The sequence below is a fragment of the Nannobrachium achirus genome (genome assembly GCF_963921795.1).
Source record: "Nannobrachium achirus genome assembly, chromosome: 7".
Taxonomy (NCBI): Eukaryota; Metazoa; Chordata; class Actinopteri; order Myctophiformes; family Myctophidae; genus Nannobrachium; species Nannobrachium achirus.
This window is the reverse complement of record NC_137816.1, coordinates 5,712,082-5,734,087: the sequence shown is the minus strand read 5'-3', so window position 1 is coordinate 5,734,087 and position 22,006 is coordinate 5,712,082. Positions and strand designations below refer to the sequence as shown.

General features: G+C 39.8%; 1 protein-coding gene across 2 annotated transcripts; it reads left to right on the top strand.

Annotated features, from left to right (window-relative positions):
* The first annotated feature begins 996 nt into the window (after positions 1 to 996).
* On the top strand, positions 997 to 20,911 carry LOC308288522 (histone-binding protein RBBP7). 2 transcript variants are annotated; one of them, XM_080729981.1, is made up of 12 exons: positions 997 to 1,163; positions 2,376 to 2,520; positions 4,409 to 4,554; positions 6,919 to 7,083; positions 7,927 to 8,042; positions 12,753 to 12,913; positions 13,679 to 13,805; positions 15,220 to 15,297; positions 15,850 to 15,926; positions 16,251 to 16,308; positions 17,695 to 17,805; positions 19,386 to 20,911. In XM_080729981.1, the coding sequence occupies exons 1-12, from the start codon at positions 1,148 to 1,150 to the stop codon at positions 19,452 to 19,454; spliced, it is 1,269 nt and encodes a 422-aa protein (XP_080586107.1). In that variant the 5' UTR covers positions 997 to 1,147; the 3' UTR covers positions 19,455 to 20,911. The 2 variants fall into 2 exon arrangements, with proteins under 2 accessions (XP_080586107.1, XP_080586106.1); XM_080729980.1 differs by having other exon boundaries at positions 6,916 to 7,083.
* Positions 20,912 to 22,006: the final 1,095 nt, after the last annotated feature.

The following is a 22,006-nucleotide window of genomic DNA, read 5'->3' as shown; positions in this document are numbered from 1 at the left end:
TTCAGTCAAATGTAAACAAACAACCAGATAGTTACTGTACTACAAACAGTAAACTACGGTAAATATGGTTGAAAATTACCCACCAGCCACAACAGTTGAAAACAAGCGGTGTAAATTAACTACAAACACCACGTGTGTGTGTGTGTGTGTGTGTGTGTGTGTGTGTGTGTGTGTGTGTGTGTGTGTGTGTGTCTGTCCCGTTAAGAGAAAAAAAAAGTACCTGGTTAACCTGGGATCCAAAAAGTGTTATCAACTGTCAAAAAATATCAAATTAAAAGTGTAAACGGTGAAACAGCAGCAACAGAAGGATGATAGTCGTCGATGAAGAAAAGCAGCAGTCAGCAGTGATTGTTCAGCAACGGTCTCTGGTGGAGATGATAAAATGCACGTCTGATGTCAATGAAGTTCAGATGAGCACTGACATTAAAGATCCAAAGAACACCTGTTTAAACCAACCGGAAAGATGCTCGAGCGCTGTCCCCGAGCAGTGGACCAATAGGAGCGCTGCTCGACGCTGAGGCGGTTTCATTTGTAAACAACTCATCCTCGCGAGAAAGCCTGGTGACGCGAGGTTACATCCTCGCTGGTCCAACACGGTCCAACACTGTTTCCCAAACGTGGGATTATTTATTATTGTTATTATTATGATTAGTAAGACTTATCAAAAACTAGTTTAAAAAATGTATAAACCATTTGAAAATAGCTCGCAGATCTGCTATTTTCAAAATAGTTTTATACATTTTGATTTTGAATTCCGGAATTCTACCTGTAACAGAATATTTCTAAATTGCAGTATTGATATTTGTACTTATTTTTAAGTACTTTTTTCCACCACTGACTGACTATTAGTATTAGTATTTGATGCAAAACAGTACATTTAATGTATGTTATTAACGCATATTATTCTCGTCCTGCGCAGTTTGTGACGCAGCTGTGAAGCGTACCACTTTGAAGGTGCACGCATGCGCGGTGCGAGCAGATGGAAATCCGCGCTGAAAAGGGAAGGATACGAGTTTAATGTTCAGTGAAACACAAACCCAGCGGAACAACAGAGCGAATTCATCGTTATTAGCCGTCCAAACGTCTTGTTGGTGCCTTGCTTTCGGGCATCGTGGCCTATAATAGGAGCAGACGCTGAACTTGGAACATGGCTGATAAAGAAGGTAAGGGTTGCTAGAGCTGGGTTTGGTGGCCCAGTTTCCCATGCATGCTGCTTTGTGTGTGTGTGAGTGCTGTGTTGCTGGTTAGCATCGCATGCTAGCTGTTGTATTACATGTATTCAGCAGACAGTCTGCTCCTTGCAACAACTAACTGTTCAAAGGGTTTTGAAGTCTACTTCAGTGGCTTGTGAAGTGTGCAAATTCTATATTAGCGCTATATATATATATATATATATATATATATATATATATATATATATATATAATAATGTGTGCATTTATTTATTTATTGAATATTGTATTAGACAGATGCAAACACCTAACACCACACGTACAGTCAAACAGGGGTCCTCCCTATGCCCCCCCCCCCTAAAAAAAAAGGTTATATGTTCCCTGCTCAACCAAAAAAAAAAGGATCTACTGTATGTTCCCCACCAAAAAAAGAAATAAAAAGCATTGGCCTCCTGTTCCCAACTCAAATGCAGGAAATGGTCTACACCCCTAAAGTCTCTATCAGAGTCCAGGGTGAAGAGCTATTCACTTCACCTCAGTGTAGTTTTCTAGCTATCACCTAAAAATACATAACAAAGCCTGGGTGATAGCTAGGAAACTACAACGCGGTGAAGTGAATAGCTCTTCACCCTGGACTCTGATAGAGGCTTAAGTGCCCACTCGTCCAAATGCCCAGTCATAACAAAAGTATGGTGTCCAGATGTCCCTAGTGCCCCCTGTCCCACTAGTATTCCTAATATTTCTCCCCATTATTGTGTGTTTTGAGTTATTAATAATTTAAAATGAATGTTTCCTGCATTTTTGGATGAGTGGGGAACATAGAACCTTTTCTAAGGTGAGCGGGGAACATAGAACCTTTTTTTGAGAGGGTAAGCGGGGAACATAGAACCTGGGGAACATAGGACCTTTTTTGGGTAAGTGGGGAACATAGAACCTGGGGAACATAGAACCTGGGGAACATAGAACCTGGGGAACATCCCGTAGAAAGGCTGTGCAGGTAGACACGACTCTGTCACTTGACTTGAATTAAGGTGACTTGATTGAAAGAAGATTTAAATTGCTTTGGCGATGTTAACGTGTTTTCTCATGCCAATAAAGCCCATTGAACTGAATTGATCACCTGTCTACTGTTCCAGCTGACATTGACAGAATATAACGTCAGCTAGTTTTGTAACGACTGACCTCCATGTGTTCCTGACACAGTGTATGATGATGCTGTGGAGGAGAGGGTTATCAACGAAGAATATAAGATATGGAAGAAAAACACACCTTTCCTCTATGACCTGGTGATGACGCACGCACTGGAGTGGCCCAGCCTCACCGTGCAGTGGTTGCCTGATGTCAACAGGTATGTATGTACATGTGATATGTTTTGGAAGGGGTAGTTAAAGGGATATTCCACTTTCAGAAAAACTCTGCCTTGCTTGTGTCTGCCTCCCCAGGCTCAGGGCCTCTCCACATACACACCCATTGTAACTTCATTTTAACTCCATTTTATTAACCATGATAGAGTCATTAAAAACACCCATTATTTTTTCTAGTGACTCATACTACCCTCCTAATATGTGAGCAGGCCGTGTTTTTTCAATAACCGTTTTCATTTATTTTTAATAATTTTGTTTTGTATTTAATTTTTCAAATTTTCCCAAAGAATTATTAAAAATAAATGAAAAAGGTTATGAAAAAAACACGGCCTGCTCACGTATTAGGAGAGTAGTATGAGTAGACAGAACAAATAATTGGTGTTTTTAATGAATCTATCATGGTTAAAATGAAGTTTGAAGTTACAATGGGTGTGTATGTGGAGAGGGCCTGGTAACATTTACATCAAATATTCAAATATTGAATGAAGTAAAATAAAAACTATTCATGGTGTTCATAAAAGCCTGATTAGATGATAAAGTGACCAAAAGTTTTTTTGAAAGTGGAATATCCCTTTAACAATAATACCTGTACGAGGATGGTTAAACGCTGACTTCACAATGCCGTGGTGTTTACTCATCCTGAAGTGAAGAGGGTCATAATAAATAAATTGACCCAAAAGTAACAAAATAAAGTATTTCCTGTTTTCCTTGCTTAGGGTTATGAAAGTATTCCATAAGTGTTGCGCTGGCTGTCCACCCAGCACAACACAGTCGCCTCGGAAAACAAGGAAGTGTTGATCTAACCCCTTCAAATGTTTCAAAAACATTCTTAAGTTGTACTGTAAATGACATTGCGTGTTTGTTTACATGGCTGTCATGTTGGATACGGGATAGTGTTTTCTGCTGGTGTTTCAGTCCGAGTGTATCAAAGGGTGCGTTCGGAAATGCGCACCGGGTGTGTGTGCTCAGTGTAGTGAGTGCCTAAACCTAACCCTAATCCTCCTAACCCTAACCTCTGTAAAACTATGCCTAAACTCAACCCTAACCTCAGTAAAACTATGCCTAAACCTAACCCCTAACCCTAACCACACCCGGTGCGCATTTCCGAACGCACCCTTTGATACACTCGGACTGAAACACCAGCAGAAAACACTCTCCCGTTGGATACAGCATACAATTCAAGCAGCGTAGCCAGATGCTCTGAGCCTTTGATTTGACGGCGTTCTGTTACAGAGCCCAAATGCCCATCAGTCATTATCCAGAAATTGACATCATCAGCATTAGGGCTGTCAGATTATGATTTTACATGATGATTAATTGTCACTCAAATAATTGCGATTAATTAACATATAATTCTGTTTTTGTCGTTACATTTCTGTTTGGCTTTAGGCTTTGAAGTTGCACATGGTAGATATGACACATAACCTATATATACAAAGAAATTACTGACATATTTGACAATGTTATACTTAAAAAAAAACATTGATAGTGGAAATAGCCAATCTACAAGCTCACAACGCGATGCGTTGCGAGCTTGTAGATCTGCTATTTCCACTATTTTTTACTTAAAAAAAAAAGTATATATGAACATTTTTCAACATGGAAACGATTATGAAAAATAATCGCGATTATGTCAAATGATTGCGATTAGACGATTATGTAATAATTGTGACAGCCCTGATCAGCATTCAACCACCAAGTGACACTGCACCAGTGAAAAATAGCAGATATACAAGCTCACACCGCGGCACCGAGTGCCGCGCTGCAAGCTTGTAGATCTGCTATTTTTTGAAAAAGTCGTGAAAATGTGTGCAAATCTTTGAATACAGTATATGTATTTTCAGCCTTGTAATAATGGGTTTCATTGTGCAGACCGGAAGGGAAGGACTATGCTGTCCACAGACTGGTTCTGGGGACCCACACGTCAGACGAGCAGAACCACCTGGTCATCGCCAGTGTCCAGGTTCCCAACGACGACGCCCAGTTTGACGCGTCCCACTACGACAGCGAAAAAGGAGGTAAACGGACAAGAGCGACCATAACCACGTGAACTCTACTAGTGCCTAGGGCTGTCACCATTCCAAACTCAAGTGGACGATTAATTGGCCCAGAAATAATTGCGATTAACGTTTTTTGTCGTTGAACTTTGGAACGTATGAATAAAAATGTTGTTTCTGTTTGCCCTTTAGGCTTTGTAATCAAAACATATGTGACAAATAACTTAAATGGACATTGGAATTACTGAAATATTTTAAATTCTATACCTAAAAAAGAATAATAATCGTAATAGTTAATCTACAAGCTTACAACGCGTCACAAATTGACGTGTTGTAAGCTTGTAGATCTTCTATTTCTGCTTTTTAAAAATGTTGACGATTATGACGGGCCTACTAGTGTCTCTTTTGGGGCATGTCATAATAGGCGAACATCAGTAAAAATTTTATGAATATTGGGCTGGGCCAGGGTATTACTGTATATTTGGTAAATAAGAATGCCCAGATAGACTTAACTGGGTCCTGTCTGATGCAGGCATAAATGTCAAGCGTATTTGTGTGGGTATTATGAGATTTAATAATTAAAAAGGTTGATGTAGTCGGTGACTCTAAGGCTTTGTCCACATTAATTCCTTTTTATTTTAAAATTGTGCGTGGCCAGACTGAGAGACAATAACTAAAGATATTTTTATTTTTATTTTTGTGAATGTAAATGATTAACAGACGCCAGCTTCCTTGTTTGGATTTTGGGAGATGTCGTTCCAGACCATATTAACATTCGGTGATTGTGGATTAGATTGTCTGGCTACACAAGACGAAACGTGCCCTAACCACTCGCATTGCCTACTGTTGTTGGTTTATTAGCTGCAGGAAAATACCATGGAAAAGCAATGGTGAAAATTAAGACTATAGACTACTGCTGAGAATATGTATTTACTTGGAATGACGGACCAAGTGGGCTCAGTGAAATATTGGTGTGACATACACTGCCCACTGTGATAACAAACAAGCTAAAAACCACAGATAATAAAAAGCTAGATACCTCATCCGCCGCTGCAGTTCATTGGCGCGACTGGTAAAAACAGGACTGGCGGAAGTGCGTAACTGTGGAAGGCACTCTGCTGCCCCCTGCAGTGGGAAAGAGGGAGTCCCGCATCTGATTGGTCTACCGAGCATCCCGTTCTGTGACGCACAAGGAAGCGTCCTTCAGAAATCCGGAAGCTTGCCAGTCCTCTTTTACCAACGCCCCAGAGCCAGAGGAGGCGTCTACCTTTTAATGTCTATGCTAAAAAACAACAAGGTTCCACCTGCACCTAGTCGTGAAACTTCCATTATAATACATAAATACAGTTTCCATGACTAGATGGTATGGCGGAAAACATAGACTGGGAGTTAACATATTGAACATGCAGCAAAAGTTTTAAAATGAAAAAGTAATGTTGTGGATAAAGCCTAAAGAGAGAAAATTACAATGTGTTCAGATTGTATTGTACAATTGTTCGTATTGTACAATAGTGGACAGTAAGACATTTTAAACAAGTTGGAGAATTATTTCAAATGGAACAGTGGCATCATGCTTTGCTTTGTTCCTACTTGTACTGAAACGTTGTTGTTCTGCCTTTCAGCAGGTATGTTGAGGGGTGTCCAGGCTGTGGGCAAGAGTCCAGGAGGCTCACTGTTCCTTTGTTGGGGTGATAGTGGTAGTAAATGTTTGTGGGTTTGTAAAGTCAACTGAAGAATTTGAAGGTACAGTTTGAAGCCTGATTCAGTGCATACAAAGGTTAGTATTGATTGACTAGCTTTATTATTGTTATTCTTATGTTGATGTTACGCAATATTGCTGACCTTACCACATGCATAGAGACAAAACAAAATATAAACTCTTTTGATTCTGCACAGTTTTTCATTTGTTAGGTGAGGACATTATCAGGGGGAAAAATAGAAAAATTATAGTAGCTTATATCGTTGGTAGAATTTCAAATATTAAAGGAGTAGTTCACCCCCAAAATGACTTTTTCTATTGATTAGTCACGCCATGGAGACTAGAGTTCAATAATATTTTTAGTTTTTTGTTGCATTCCGAAGACAAAAATGTGATAACAATAAATGTACCCCCATTCGTTCCGGATGGGGACCCGTTTCGAAACAGGTCCCCATCCGGAATCAATGGGGGTAAATTTACTCGAATCAAAATGTTGTGACAAAAACCAAAAAATATTATTGAACTCTACTCTCCATGGCGTGACTAATCAATAGAAAAAAAAGTCGTTTTGGGGGTGAACTACTCCTTTAAAACCACAACCACAGATGTGTCATCTTATCTTTCAGATGGTGTTATAACATCCCCACTCTTGGTGGAATAAAGATGTGATTTTATTCTCTCCTCAGAGTTTGGTGGCTTCGGCTCAGTCAGTGGCAAAATCGAGATCGAGACTAAGATCAACCATGAGGGAGAGGTGAACCGAGCCCGCTACATGCCCCAGAACCCCTGCATAATCGCCACCAAAACCCCCACTTCTGACGTGCTGGTGTTCGACTATACCAAGCATCCAAGTAAGCCAGGTAAGGCTCTTGATCAGGGGTCATCAATGCGTCCGCACACAGACAAAATGTGTGCATGGCAAGAGTGAGACATGTCCCTGTCCATGGCAAATTTTAGATTTCTTTTCATAATATTATAATGTTCTTATTTCGATCATGAGACCCAATGACTGAATGTCAGTCTCCAGGTTTTGTTCAGAATATGTATGACACTGATTTACTTTGACACATTAGGAGTCCACTTGTACTAGTGGTTCTCAAATGTTTTATCTTCAAGGACCCCCCATAGCTCTGAGAGTACAAATTTTACACTCTTCAGAGTTACATACCTGTAATCCGGTCATTTAGGGCTGTGTTTGTCTGCACAAATTTGGTATGTCTTTGGAAAAACATGTCCACCACAAGCCAGCACGACGATGACCCCTGCTCTAGATGCTCTTGCGTTCTATATTTGGTCCTATGGTCAATAGTGTTTATTTGAACTTTCTGTGTTTACTTGATTTGTGTGTTTTTAAGGCCATGGCTACACTGAGCTGGATATTTCATATATCCCGGTTTTTCAGATATCCACATAGAAAAATATCTAGGTCCACACGACAAAGATATCTAGGTCTAACAAGCACACACACAGTAAAGTCTTGAGAGATATCCGGTTTCCCTGTCTACATGGATCCAGTGAATCGGATATTTTTCAATGTCTTCACTTATTTATCCGGTTTAAAAAATATCCTGCTTCGTGGGCCGAAATATCCAGCTTCATGTGGCTGCAAGCCACAACAGCACAAAAAAATGTCTAGGTTCAGAAATATCCAGCTCTGTGTAGCCATGGCCTTATTACTTGGTGGTTTCCTCCAGACCCCAGTGGAGAGTGCAGTCCAGACCTGCGGCTCAGGGGCCATCAGAAGGAGGGCTACGGCCTGTCCTGGAACCCCAACCTCAGTGGCAACCTGCTCAGCGCCTCCGATGACCACGTGAGTGCCACTGCATTTTATTAAAAGGAAGCCTGGCTAATAATAATATATAATATCTAATTATTATGATATTAATTTACGTCTGTTCGCCGTCTGTCTACAGTACGGCGTGTCTAAAATATGGCCTGGACACGGAACACCATATATGGGCATAGGACTAAACCTCCTAACTCCATTGGCTCCTCAAAACTGTCGATTAAACCACAAACTCCAACTTTGGAGATGGCTGACTTTTTACCGCCATTGATTAGAACAGGGTTCCCACGGTCATGAAATTCCTGGAAATATTTTGAAATTAGAAAAATATTTTTCCAGTACTGGAAAAGGTTTGGAATTGATCAAGGGTCCTGGAAGGTCCTGGAAAAAATAGCTATGCATTGTCTTTCGTTATTGATTTTGTTAATACCTCTGAAATGACATGCAGCATGTAGATCGGCTATTTTCACAATAAAACCGTGTTATACAAAATTCCTCAACTCTATTCAAATATGTTTATTTCGGGGGTCACGGCCTGAAAAGGTTGAGAACCACTAGCATACACTACCTGTCTTTGGGCATTGCGTATAGGAGTAAGCGACGTGTTATTGAGCTGAATTATTGTTATATAGTCCTGGAAATTGGGTTAAATATTCTGGAAAAGTTTTGGAAATGAATTTGTAAAGATGTGTGGGAACCATGTTAAAAGGACCCATGGCTAATAAGCCTTATATGCCTTTATCTAATTATCATGAAATTAATTTACGGAATGTCTGTCTGTTCGCCGTCTGTCTACAGTATTCTGACGCCATAGTTACACCCTCCAGAAAAACGCGATTATGCGATCGCAGAATTTCCCGCAATAATCAATAAATGCCGCTGATTATGCGGGGGCTCGCATGATTTCACAATCCCCGCATATTCACCGCATATTTCGCATATTTCTGCGGAAAATATGCGAAATATGCGGGCATCGCTTGATTTCACAATCCCCGCACTTTTTCGCATAAAAGTATAGTCATGCTTCACCGTTCAATCACGTTCAGACACAAAACAGAAGCAAAACAATGATGCGCTGAGAAACGTGTGTGTGTGTGTGTGTGTGTGTGTGTGTGTGTGTGTGTGTGTGTGTGTGTGTGTGTGTGTGTGTGTGTGTGTGTGTGTGTGTGTGTGTGTGTGTGTGTGTGTGTGTGTGTGTGTGTGTGTGTGTGTGTGTGTGTGTGTGTGTGTGTGTGTGTGTGTGTGTGTGTGTGTGTGTGTGTGTGTGTGTGTGTGCGCGCGCGCGCCGCACCGTGAGAACTGCAGACAGAGAGAGAGATGCAGGCATATGTAGGCTATACGGTATGAGCGTTGGCCCTCGCCAACGTGACGCTAGAATAACACACTCTTCCTCGGTCCTCAAACTTCAAGAAACGACAAATTAAAGTTTATCCTACTTGTTTTGAGGTCTCCATTGTACTCCGTTTGAAACGTTGTGTCTATTTATTTTATTTTATTTATTTATTTATTTGTCAGGGACAAAGCACATTGATCAACATGTCAGTTTTTCAACGTCAATGTAAATATGCCAGATTTAGCCATGAGCTAATTTTCATCTGTAGTCCCTGGGCAGGCTGTACAAAAGTGATGGTAAGGCTATCCTTACAAAACATACAATACATACAATACAGTACAAAACAAAACATAACAAAACAGTGCAGTACAACATTAAGGGGACATACTTATAGCAAGTTGAGTGACTCCAGTGACAGATGGAGCCGATAGTTACCCAACACCCAAAAAAATAATCTCTCAGTTGAACACATTTTAAATGTGTGAAACTTTTCCACCCATTTTATATGAGTAAATTTATATATGGGATATATGTAGTCCCAAGTCAAATCTACATTCAATGCAATGCATGTTGTTCAATTAGTCCAACTCATTTTCATTAACTTAAGCCAAGTTAATTATATGAACTTAATTAATTTACGTTTGTCCAACTCAAACAAATGTTAACGTAAATGTGTTGGTTCAACTCATTTTTATGGAATTAAGCTAAGATAAATAAAATACTTTTACATTTACATAAGAAGAGTTCGGTTTCAGGTTTTCTTCTGGATGATTTGTTTCAAGTTTTACAATATCAACATACAGATGCATAATGGATATATGCAATAGCAGTGATTATTGAATAATCAGAACATTTAAGAGAAAACCAACGCAATAATCTCAAAGTTACCATGAGTTCTTCTCTTTTAGCCTAGCATGGGGAGGGAGCTCAAGCTTAAACTAGCAGCCTAGCAGTTAGGGTTAGGGTTAAGGCTCAAATACTGACAAATCAAATTCTGACATATGACAGTCATCTTGCCAAGGCAGACACATTGATATGATACATTTAGCATTTTTAGCTCCCGAAAGCTTAAACATTTCCCTGAAAACCTAGAAAAATGCTGTTCCCAGCATGCTTTGCATAACATGTGACCAACTTATTTGACCAATCAAGGGAAAGGGCTGGAGTCACTTCTCAGATCTGTAAAATGTACTTAATAAAATTGAGTTGGATTCAAACAATATTCTCAGAATGATTTCAGCCTTAAAAACTACTCAATAAAATTGGTGAGAGGCGTGGTTTATGGGACTCTGGGAGTTTTCATTGGAACTCATTTTCAATGTGTTTTTAAATTCCATTACTAAGATTTGAGTTACATGAATGTAATATAAATGCATAATGTTAAATGAATAGATTTTGTATAAGCACTATTAATTACATTTGAGTTGGAACAATTTAATAAAAATGCATATATTGTAAATGTATATATTTAAGGTAAGCACGATTAATATTTGTTCAGTTACATCAATTCAATACATTTGCATATATTATAATTAAATACATTTAAATAAAGCCAACATAATGTAAATGTATCACATCTGGCACTATTAATAATATTTGAGTTATATCAATTAAATGTATATGCTTATGCCTTGAAGTGAAGTAATTAAATAAAGCAAACATAATTTATATGTGTCACATTTATAGGGGGGTTGAATCAGTTTTTTGGGTGAAGATTGTAAGTTTGACTTGCTCTATGCCACCTCTTACGGCCAGAGCCGACACCTCTTACGGCCAGAGCCGACAACAGTAAAATTTTAGTAAATAGTAATAGTAAATAGTAATAGTAAATAGTAATAGTAAAATAGTAATTTGTTAAAGGGACTAATACTAGCCAATTATGAGCAACTCCATTAACAGATGGAGCAGATAATTACTCATGATTACAAATTTGATTTGATTTAAGCCACCTCTTGAGGTTGAACTTGAAGGTCAGATAGTTGGAGGACTGTCTTACTTCAGTCGGGAGACTGTTCCATAGATTGGAGGCTCTAACAGAGAGAACTGTGTTACCAAACACGCTCTGCCTGGATGGTACCTCACAGTCCCCCCTGGTAGTAGCCCTTGTTGTTCTGCCACCACTTTTGTCGTTGCCGTTCAAAGCAAACGAGCACCTCTCCGAAAAAAAGTAGCACGCAGTATTCCATGGATGGATAGGAACAGCAATTGAATGCATAACATTTTAATCCCTTAAATCCCTTTAGAGAGAGCAAAAGCACATAAATAAACCAGAGTTTTGCTTTAGCAGTAAGCTGTATCCTTAGCAATCGCATAGGCCATAGGGTAATTATTTTTGCCTTGATGTAGCCCATTAAGGTAATTAAATTGCAGATATTTGACAGAGGTTTGCTTTTTTGCCTTGAAAATAATGAAAGGCAGTCAAAAAAGTCTGTTTTGCATTTCTCAATTCACTCAAGGACCCTTAAATTCGTGTTTTGACTTCTTTGATGACTACTTAGTGATGTTGTGAGCTTGTAGATTGTCTATTTCCAAATAGCCAGTGTACTGTATATTAAAGTGGTTTAATTAATAGTTATCAATTTTTATTATAATATGTATATATACTGTACATAGGCTATAAATATGTTTTTAAGTTCCCGCATATTTCGCATAATTTCGCATTTAATCGCAACTTTCACAAGTTCCCGCATATTTCGCATAGTTTCGCATTGTCATCGCATAAATTCACACAAAAACCCAGCATAATTCACTGCATAATCAAGGATTTTTGCCCGCAAAATCAAGGATTTTAGCCCGCAAAATCAAGGATTTTAGCCCGCATAATCAAGGATTTTTGCCCGCGTTTTTCTGGAGGGTCTACATAGTACTGATGTCACATATGGCCTGGACACGGAAGACCATATATGGGCATAGGACAGTGCTTCAAGTTCTGACTAAACCTCCTAACTCCATTGGCTCCTCAAACTCCAACTTTGGAGGATGGCTGACGTTTTACCGCCATTGATTAGAATGACACACTGAGGACTAAGTCAAGTGGATGGCACTGTTAACACAGACTATTATAGTTATAGTTATTTTTATTGTTATCGTTCCCGGTGGGAATGGCACTTGCTGTAATGGTCAAAAACCTCCCAACTCCACTTGAGCTGTATTTGGTTAAAGTGTTGATAATATAAGAACACATTCAAGTATCTGACAATGTATAAAGTCACCATACCGACTTCAGTGAGGTAGTTGTGTTTGTTTAGTTTTTCCTCTTTTTTTTTTATCACTTGCTGAAAAGTTAATATTTTGGACATAGCTGGTTTCTGCCCGACAACAGAGGAAGACATTTTGCTACATCTTTATTTATATATTTACTTTGTCTATGCTGACCATTCCAAACCCCCATCGTCTCCCAGACCATCTGCCTGTGGGACATTGGTGCAGGGCCAAAGGAAGGGAAGATTGTCGACGCCAAGACCATCTTCACAGGACACACAGCGGTGGTGGAGGACGTGTCCTGGCACCTGCTGCACGAGTCTTTGTTTGGGTCGGTAGCCGACGACCAGAAGCTCATGATGTGAGTAGCCGGTTCCAAATCACCCATTTTTTAAACCATGATACAATGACGTGGAGTTCCCCGAGGTTCAATCCTTGGACCTCTGCTACAGTGTTGGGATAAAAAACTCAATTTCAGTGAACGATTTTCACGGCAATGATCTGTTCACCGTTCATTAGCGCTGTTGTCTAGTGGAAAAACAACCGCACCGCTGTCTGTCTGTGGCAGGAACAGCCTATCCTGCCACAGACAGTCCCCCCCCCCCCCCCCCCCATTTTCTGTTACTGACTCATCTATTTTTCCACTTCAAATATTTAAAAAAAAACATTCTTGAGAGCAACATGGCTGCTTTCATGTTGGATACGGCATAAATTTCACACTGTGCAGCAAGTGCTCTGAACCTTTGATTAGCCATCGTTCTGTTATAGAGTTATCAAGAAATAACACAGCTGATTCCAGCGATTGACCAATCAGAATCATGCATTCAACCAAGCCGTGTAATAAAGTGAACTAGTTCGTTCCTTTACATGACTATCGTCCTACCGATTCACTGAGACAGTGTATTGACGACATCATTGGTTTAAAAAGAGAGAAATAACATATACTTTTGTACTTTTACTCAAGTAATACATTTAGAATTCCGGACTTGTACTTGTAACAGTATATAAGTAAGTATTTCTACATTGCAGTATTGATACTTTTCCTTAAGTAAAACAGGAGTATGTTTTCCACCACTACTCATAACGCTCATAACTCTTATTTACAATTGTCTTCTCTCTGGGCCAGATGGGACACTCGTTCCAACAACACATCCAAGCCCAGCCACTCAGTGGACGCTCACACTGCCGAGGTCAACTGTCTGTCCTTCAACCCTTACAGTGAGTTCATCCTGGCCACCGGCTCTGCTGACAAGGTAAGACTGAGGGACAGGGTTCCCACGGTCATGAATATTTTGAAATTAGAAAAATATTTTTTCCAGTACTGGAAAAGTTTTGGAATTGATCAAGGGTCCTGGAAGGTCCTGGAAAAAATAGCTACCGTATGCATTGTCTTTGGTTATTGATTTTGTTAATACCTCTGAAATGACAAATTAAACATTGGCCAAATTGTCAAATATTAGAGGCAGAAATTGTGAAAATAGCTTGCGAGGCGTTGTGAGCATGTAGATCGGCTATTTTCACAATAAAACCGTGTTATATGAAATTCCTCTACTCTTAGTGCTCGTCAGGGTGCCGGGGGGTCCCCAGTTCAAATATGATTATTTCGGGGGTCACGGCCTGAAAAGGTTGAGAACCACTGGCATACACTACCTGTCTTTGGGCATTGCACATAGGAGTAAGCGACCTGTTATTGAGCTGAATTATTGTTATATAGTCCTGGAAATCGGGTTAAATATTCAGGAAAAGTTTTGGAAAAGTTTTGGAAATGAATTGGTAAAGATGTGTGGGAACCCTGGAGGGAAGAAAGTAGTGGTGCTCTGGGAGTTTTCAAAGGGACTGATTCTTAGGACTGTCATTATTGACATTTTATTTGACGATTAATTGACGCTCAAATAATTGCGTTCAACGATTTAATTGTGTTTAATTAATTATTTGATTCATTTATAAATGAATAAATACTTTCTGTTTGGCTTTTAGCCTTCGTAAGGTGCATATGACATATAACTTGCATCATTTAATAACTTATACTTTAAACAGGGTTCCCACGGTCATGAAATTCCTGGAAATATTTTGAAATTAGAAAAATATTTTTCCAGTACTGGAAAAGTTTTGAAATTGATCAAGGGTCCTGAAAGGTCCTGGAAAAAATTAATACCTCTGAAATGACAAATTAAACATTGGCCAAATTGTCAAATATTAGAGGGAGAAAGTGTGAAAATAGCCGATCTACATGCTCACAACGCCTCGCAATTTTTGGAAATTAATTGGTAAAAATGTGTGGGAACCCTGTTTAAATCATGAATAGTGGAAATAGCCGATCTAGTTGTAGATCGGCTATTCCAACTATGTTCGGAAATATGAAAACTTTTCGACATGGAAATGATTACAACGATTTATGCAATTTTTTTTTTTTTATCTCAAATAATTGCAATTAGACAATTGTATAATGATTATCACAGGCCTACTGATACTTTTGTTATTAATGTGTCTGAAATCTAATGTTGGTTAAACACAGGATCAGCTGATTTTTATAGCCTAGGTCTGTTTTTTGTTTCCAAACAAGATATCTTGAAAGCTACTGGCTGGATATCAATGGAATTTGTTATTGTGGTGTTTGTTTTAATGCAGACTTCTACATTCTCTCTCCCCTCTTTTTCTTTCACACAGACTGTTGCATTGTGGGACCTCAGGAACCTTAAACTGAAGCTTCATTCTTTTGAGTCCCACAAGGATGAAATCTTCCAGGTAATGATACCCTCTACTGTATCCAATATGTACTCGTACGTTTCTGTCCACTGTATACTTTTAAGAGCTGCATTGTGAGATACCTTTTGATTGTCATAACTAGATTTAAAAAACATATATAATAAAGGCGTTGTAATTAATCGAAATGAATCGCATGTTTAATCACATATAAATATTTGACCTGAGATTGGCTTCTTCTCCCATTGCGTGCCACAACCTCCACCCCTCATTTATAACATGGCCCTATTCTAGCGCCACCATGAGGCCGATTCTTGCAAAACACATTTTTGGACACTGCTCCTACAGATTTTGCCCTAAAATCATGCAAAGCGGTACACAGTATCTCTAAAGTCATGTCATCAACATGAATCTGTCCCATTTCCCATATGCCAGTGGTTGGCTACCATTGCCTTCTAAAGTTTGTGTAAGGATCTGTCCCATTTCCCTTATTCCGTTTGCCCTCTAAAGTTTGTGTATTCGACCTGACGGTCGCTTATCTCCCGATTAGGGAGTCTTGCTGGTTGAACTGACTTTCTTATTGTTCTTGATTAGGTGCAATGGTCCCCTCATAATGAGACTATCTTGGCCTCCAGCGGCACTGACAGACGCCTCAACGTGTGGGATCTCAGGTGAGAACTACAAAACCCAGCATTCCTGGCTCCTGCACTCACAGATGGCTTTTTCTTGAATCTCCTGTTGAAATTGACCAAATCACAGTAGGGAATCATCGGTTGGAAATGAGAACTTTTGTGCGCACACCGCGAGGCGTTGTGTGCTTGTAGATCTGTTGTTTTCACTACTTTTGTGCGGGCCTTGTATGATGAAGCAGGGCTTTGCTTTGCGAAAATATGAGGTTTGGAGATATGAGGTTTCTGCCCGACAGCGACGATATACATACTGTAGTTCAATACTTGTTTAAATCATACAGCCCAACCATTCTTTTCAATTTTCAGTAAAATCGGAGAGGAGCAGTCGGCCGAGGACGCTGAAGATGGCCCTCCTGAGCTGCTGGTGAGTTACTGGCCACCATCCCGTAGTGAATATGTTCACAAAATAACCCTAACCCTGTCCCTAACCAAATCCGTGGTGCTTCTTCACCTGTATGCCAGGAGCAGGGTTCCCACGGTCATAGAATTCCTGGAAATATTTTGATATTAGAACAATATTTTTCCAGTACTAGAAAAGTTTTGGAATTTATCAAGGGTCCTGGAAAAAATAGCTATGCATTGTCTTTGGTTATTGATTTTGTTAATACCTCTGAAATGACAAATTAAACATGGGCCAAATTGTCAAATATTATAGGCAGAAATTGTGAAAATAGCAGATCTACATGCTCACAACGCCTCGCAACGCGAGGCGTTGTGAGCATGTAGATCTGCTATTTTCACAATAGAAACGTGTTATACAACTCAACTCTTAGTGCTCGTCAGGGTGGGGGTCCCCAGTTAAAATATGATTATTTCGGGGGTCACAGCCTGAAAAGGTTGAGAACAACTGGCATACACTACCTGTCTTTGGGCATTGCGCATAGGAGTAAGCGACTTGTTATTGAGCTGAATTATTGTTATATAGTCCTGGAAATTGGGTTAAATATTCTGGAAAAGTTTTGGAAATTAATTGGTAAAAATGTGTGGGGAACCCCCTAGATCCAACACATGTCACCGCTGGCCTCAGCGCTGTCCAATTAACACGAGTGATTCTCAACTTTTTCAGGCTGTGACCCCCCCCAAAATAATCATATTTGAACTGGGGACGCCCCCACCCCACCCTGACAAGCACTGACGGTCGCAAGTTACTATGAAAAGCTCCACCGGCTGTCTGTCTGTCCGTCTGTCCATCACGTCACATCACACTTTTGCCCTACTCTTATCTCTAGCACCGTCCATGCCAAACTTTGCACACACACTCCTTGGATGGCAACTCACAACCTCCACCCCTCATTACTCACATGGCCCTCTTTTAGCGCCACCATCAGGCCGACTTTTGCAAAACTCATTTTTGGACACTGCTCCTACAGATTTTGGCCTACAATCATGCAAAGCGGTACACAGTATCTCTAAAGTCATGTCATCAACATGGATTTGTCCCATTTCCCATATTACCTCCTGATTGGCTACGATTGCCTTCTAAAGTTTGTGTACCGATTAGGGAGTCTTACTTTTAATTTAGATGTTTAGGCATTCAATTTAGTTTGACTCAGTTACACACAGAAATATTGCGAGGCACAGAGAAAAGTTGATTTTCCCCTGGACCCAAAAGGTTGAGAACCACTGAATTACACTATAGTCGGGTCAACAACCAAGTCAAATTTCCGCACACTGAAACTTTGATGCTATCTGTTCCCCATCTGAATGGTCTGTAACAGCTGTCTGCTCTACTGACCTCTTCTCCCCTCAGTTCATCCACGGTGGTCACACAGCCAAGATCTCGGACTTCTCCTGGAACCCCAATGAACCATGGGTAATCTGCTCTGTGTCAGAGGATAACATCATGCAGGTTTGGCAGATGGTGAGTGTACATCTAGACCCAATGTTATTGCTTGATTACTATTTTTCTTGAAGATTCAAAAATCAAGTGCAACATTTGCATAAAGCACTGTACCGTTAGCTTTTTATCCAGGAAGAAATTTAAGTCCATTATTTAGACCTAGAGTCTAAATGATGGCGTCATCTATTGTTAAGAGAAACGTGAGAAAGGTTAAAAGTCCTCCAAGAGATCCAGATAGTACAATCATTCTCTGCGTCTTTTGGTAGCCATTAACTCATTTACCGTCTTTTAAAACATCGACTGAAGGGGTTAACTGCCACATCGTCCTTACCTTTTAACGTGGGCGCGTGCATGCACATCATGCACGATCTGTGCACGGATCATGTACCAGGCGTGTGTACACCCGATCACAGCTTTCAAATAAAAAAATCCCATTGAAGAAATATGCTTCCATTGCTGAGCTACTGTTTACATGAAAGCTAACACCCGATCAAGCCGGATACGGAAATGCGACCGGAAGCAATTTTCCGCGGGTGATTAGAGCCCAATTTCCGATAAACAGCGATTATACTTTTTAAATGTTTTGTAGCGATTAAAGCATATTAAATTCTCTGGATTATCGGGCCAGGCGGAGAGGAACAAAGGGATTATCCACGAGTTTCCTACGCCCCATAGTGCATTGCGCAAACGTTTGCATCGATCTTCCGGCGCCGATTTACAAGCTCTCAACGGGTTGCATCTGCAACGCGACGTGAGCTTGTATGTCTGCTGTTAAACCCGGAAGTTTGGTCCGGATAGTCTCCAGTAAACTCTCGCGGAAACTTGTGGATAGGGCGAGGGGGTAAATGAGTTACGCAGTGTTACAATTGGTCAACCTCACCCTGTCGGTGAACTATATCTTTCCTATTTACTGGAATATGAAAACAAAGTAAGCATGCAGTTACATGCTGTTTGAGACATCTTAACCCATCCAGAACGGGTACACATTATTGTGTATCATTATTTTATGCTTAACTATTGAAAAATAGCAGATATACACGGCACCGAGTGCCGCGCTGCGAGCTTGTAGATCTGCTATTTTTGAAAAATTGTGAAAATTAGAATTTTGACCCGATTCTTTGTCTTTTGAATGCTTCTAAGGTTTTTTGAAAAACCCTATGTTTCTATGTCAGCAATCTGGCCAGCCATCGTCAAAGAAAAGGTCCTTTTCACTCAACTGGAGCCCACTTAGTCTGTTCTTGAGACTACTATGTCAGTGGTTCTCAAACCTTTTCATGTAAAGGACCCCCAACATGATATGTATTTGGCCACGGACCCCCATCTCAAAATATTTAGTTCCAGGGACCACCCAGAAGAAAAATCTGAGTTACAAACGTTCGCTTTGAAAATACATATATTCAAAGATTTGCACACATTTTCACGACTTTCTTAAAAAAATAGCAGATCTACAAGCTCGCAGCGCGGCACTCGGTGCCGATATCTGCTATTTTTCACTGGTTAAAGCATTCAATAATTCTAGGCCTAAACAGGTTAAAAAAGAATCTGCAAAAAATCTGTACATCAGTTGTGTTCTCAGGTGTAAATATCTGTTCCTCTGGCAGGCGGAGAATATCTACAACGATGAGGAACCAGACACGCCTGCTTCAGAGCTTGAGGGCCAGGGATCATAACCTAGATGTTTGCCCTTCTGGAGCAGCCATCATCCAGGAATCATCCATACGTCTATTCCCCTGCTGGTCCCACAGTCCCCAGGACCTTCACTATCCATACGTCTATTCCCAGCCTTCTGGTCCATCTTCATTGTCTCTATAGATCCAGTCTGAATGAACTGGAGAGGTATAAACATTAAGCAACATAGTCAATACTTCACCTGGTGCGATTTTAAAGGAAGATGGAGTGTCATCTCGCTTGGAATTTCCCAATGTATCTTAGGAACTACGATAGGTTTGGCCATTGGTTTACATGGTTTTCTCTTTAGGGACTTGGGTGGTTGGAGTCGGAGACCTTTGTGACAGTACATATCCTTAATGTGGATAAATAAGGCTGATGCGTCTGATTCTAAACGCCTTTTAAAGGCACACTGTCACCAATTTGATGTGCATTTCAGTTAATTGTTGATTGGTAATGGGCATTATATTGTTCTTTCTGTAGACTATGACAGACAATTCCCCCTTTGTCTAATATTTCGGATTGTAAAGATGACTGTTACCATAAACAAGGACAACGTCATGGTCTCCATGGGTAGAGGCAAAAAAAGAAAAAAAAAAAAAAAAAAAAAGGGGGAAAAACTGTAAAGGTTTGTAGTTTATCCATTCACTGGGTAAACTTTTCAGCACAACTTAAGCAGTGTTTCAGAGGCAGAATAGTCCTCATTTTTACGTTGTAATGGTGTCCCCTTTTAATCGGAATAAAAATATGACTCTTGCAAGTACTTTATATAAAAAAAAAAAAAAAATCTCATTCCAATGGAACCAAGATTATCTGAGCACTAAGATGGTTTTGGGAAATTTGACCCAGAATTGTAAGCATCAGGGATTGACGATGAGAAGAGTTTCTGTTAATGTGACATGTTGCACACACACCCTCATTCTTTTCACTCTATAAGGACTTTGAACTTACTGTGTACATTTTCCCTCTTAAAGGAGTAGTTCAGTTTCTTTTTTGTTTTCTTAAATCAGTACCCGATGAAGCCTTGAAATCCTGGAGATTTTTGTTTGCTGCGTTTCTAAACCAATAAATTGATGACCGGTGGATTCAATCATCAAATTATTGGCTCAGGAATGCAACAAAAGCTAAAATATCTCCTTGAATTCAATGCTTCATGGGATGTGTACTTGATAGAAAATAAATAATTATTTGGGTGAACTACTCCTTAAGTAGTGTTGTACGATCCTATTCACACATTACCCATATTTAATAGGCGTCCCTTAGGGGGGAAAAAAACATTCCCGGTATTTTTTCTTTTTGCCTCCAACTGATGATAACTTGCAGGTGTTTTCAGGTACACAGATATGAAAACATGTCTTATACAGCTAAGTAAAAACACCTACAAAAAAGAAAAAAAGGTTGGAGAGCGCCAGACTTAACCCATTTAGACCTAGTCATTATTGACTGCTTTAACCAGTGAAAAATAGCAGATCTACAAGCTCACAGCGCGGCACCGAGTGCCGCGCTGCGAGCTTGTAGATCTGCTATTTTTGAAAAAGTCGTGAAAATGTGTGCAAATCTTTGAATATATGTATTTTCAAAGCGAACGTTTGTAACTCAAATTTTGCTTCTGGGTGGTCCCTGGAACTAGATATTTTGAGATGGGGGTCCGTGGCCAAATAAATATCATTTTGGGGGTCCTTCACATGAAAAGGTTTGAGAGCCACTGACATAGTGGTCTCTCAAGAACAGACTAACTGAGCTCCAGTTAAGTGAAAAGGACCTTTTCTTTGACGATGGCTAAGCCAGATTGTTGACATACAAACATCGGTTTTTCAAAAAATCTTAGAAGGATTCAAAAGACACTTATGTAATCGGGTCAAAAATCTAATTTTCACGATTTTTCAAAAATAGCAGATCTACAAGCTCGCAGCGCGGCACTCGGTGCCACGCTGTGAGCTTGTATATCTGCTATTTTTCAATAGTTAAAGCATAAAATATTGCGTCATAATGTGTTCAGGATTAGTGCACTTCAGCATGTCTGTTTATTTTTCTCTGCTTTCCTTTGGTTTCTTTGTGATTTAATGCAACATGCAGGTCTCATGGAGTTGTTTCTGCTCAAACCCATGACCTGGCAATTATTGCAATAAAACTTTTCTAAATTTTAAAAAGTTGCCTTTTTTTTTTCGATTGCTTATGCGTGGTTTTGAAAACGGGGCAAAATTTGTCACTATGCACAAATGGAACACCTCGGATCTTTAGTCAAAATGACAGGAAAACGATAATTGGAAAAACCCAGTTCTGTCACCATACTGTATGGCAGGGGTTTTCAAAGTGGGTGACGGGGCACCCTGGGGTGCCGCGACAGGAGTCCAGGGGTGCCGCGAGATAATTTGATAATATATGGAATTTATTTGGACACTTGAAAAAATATTTAGTATCATTTTAAACTTGAAGTACAAAGTTATTTTCAGTCAGTTCTAACACAAATTATCTCAAATAGTTGCGTTTTCCTCACAACATAATCACTAAAATATCGTCACTGTCGGGCAGAAACCTTGTATCCAAGTTTCAA

What these genes read in the sequence shown, in the direction of transcription:
- LOC308288522 (XM_080729980.1), top strand. An exon ending in CTACGACAGCGAAAAAGGAG is followed by an intron (nt 4,555 to 6,915) that starts GTAAACGGACAA and finishes TTATTCTCTCCT; the next exon opens with CAGAGTTTGGTGGCTTCGGC. An exon ending in TCAGCGCCTCCGATGACCAC is followed by an intron (nt 8,043 to 12,752) that starts GTGAGTGCCACT and finishes ATCGTCTCCCAG; the next exon opens with ACCATCTGCCTGTGGGACAT.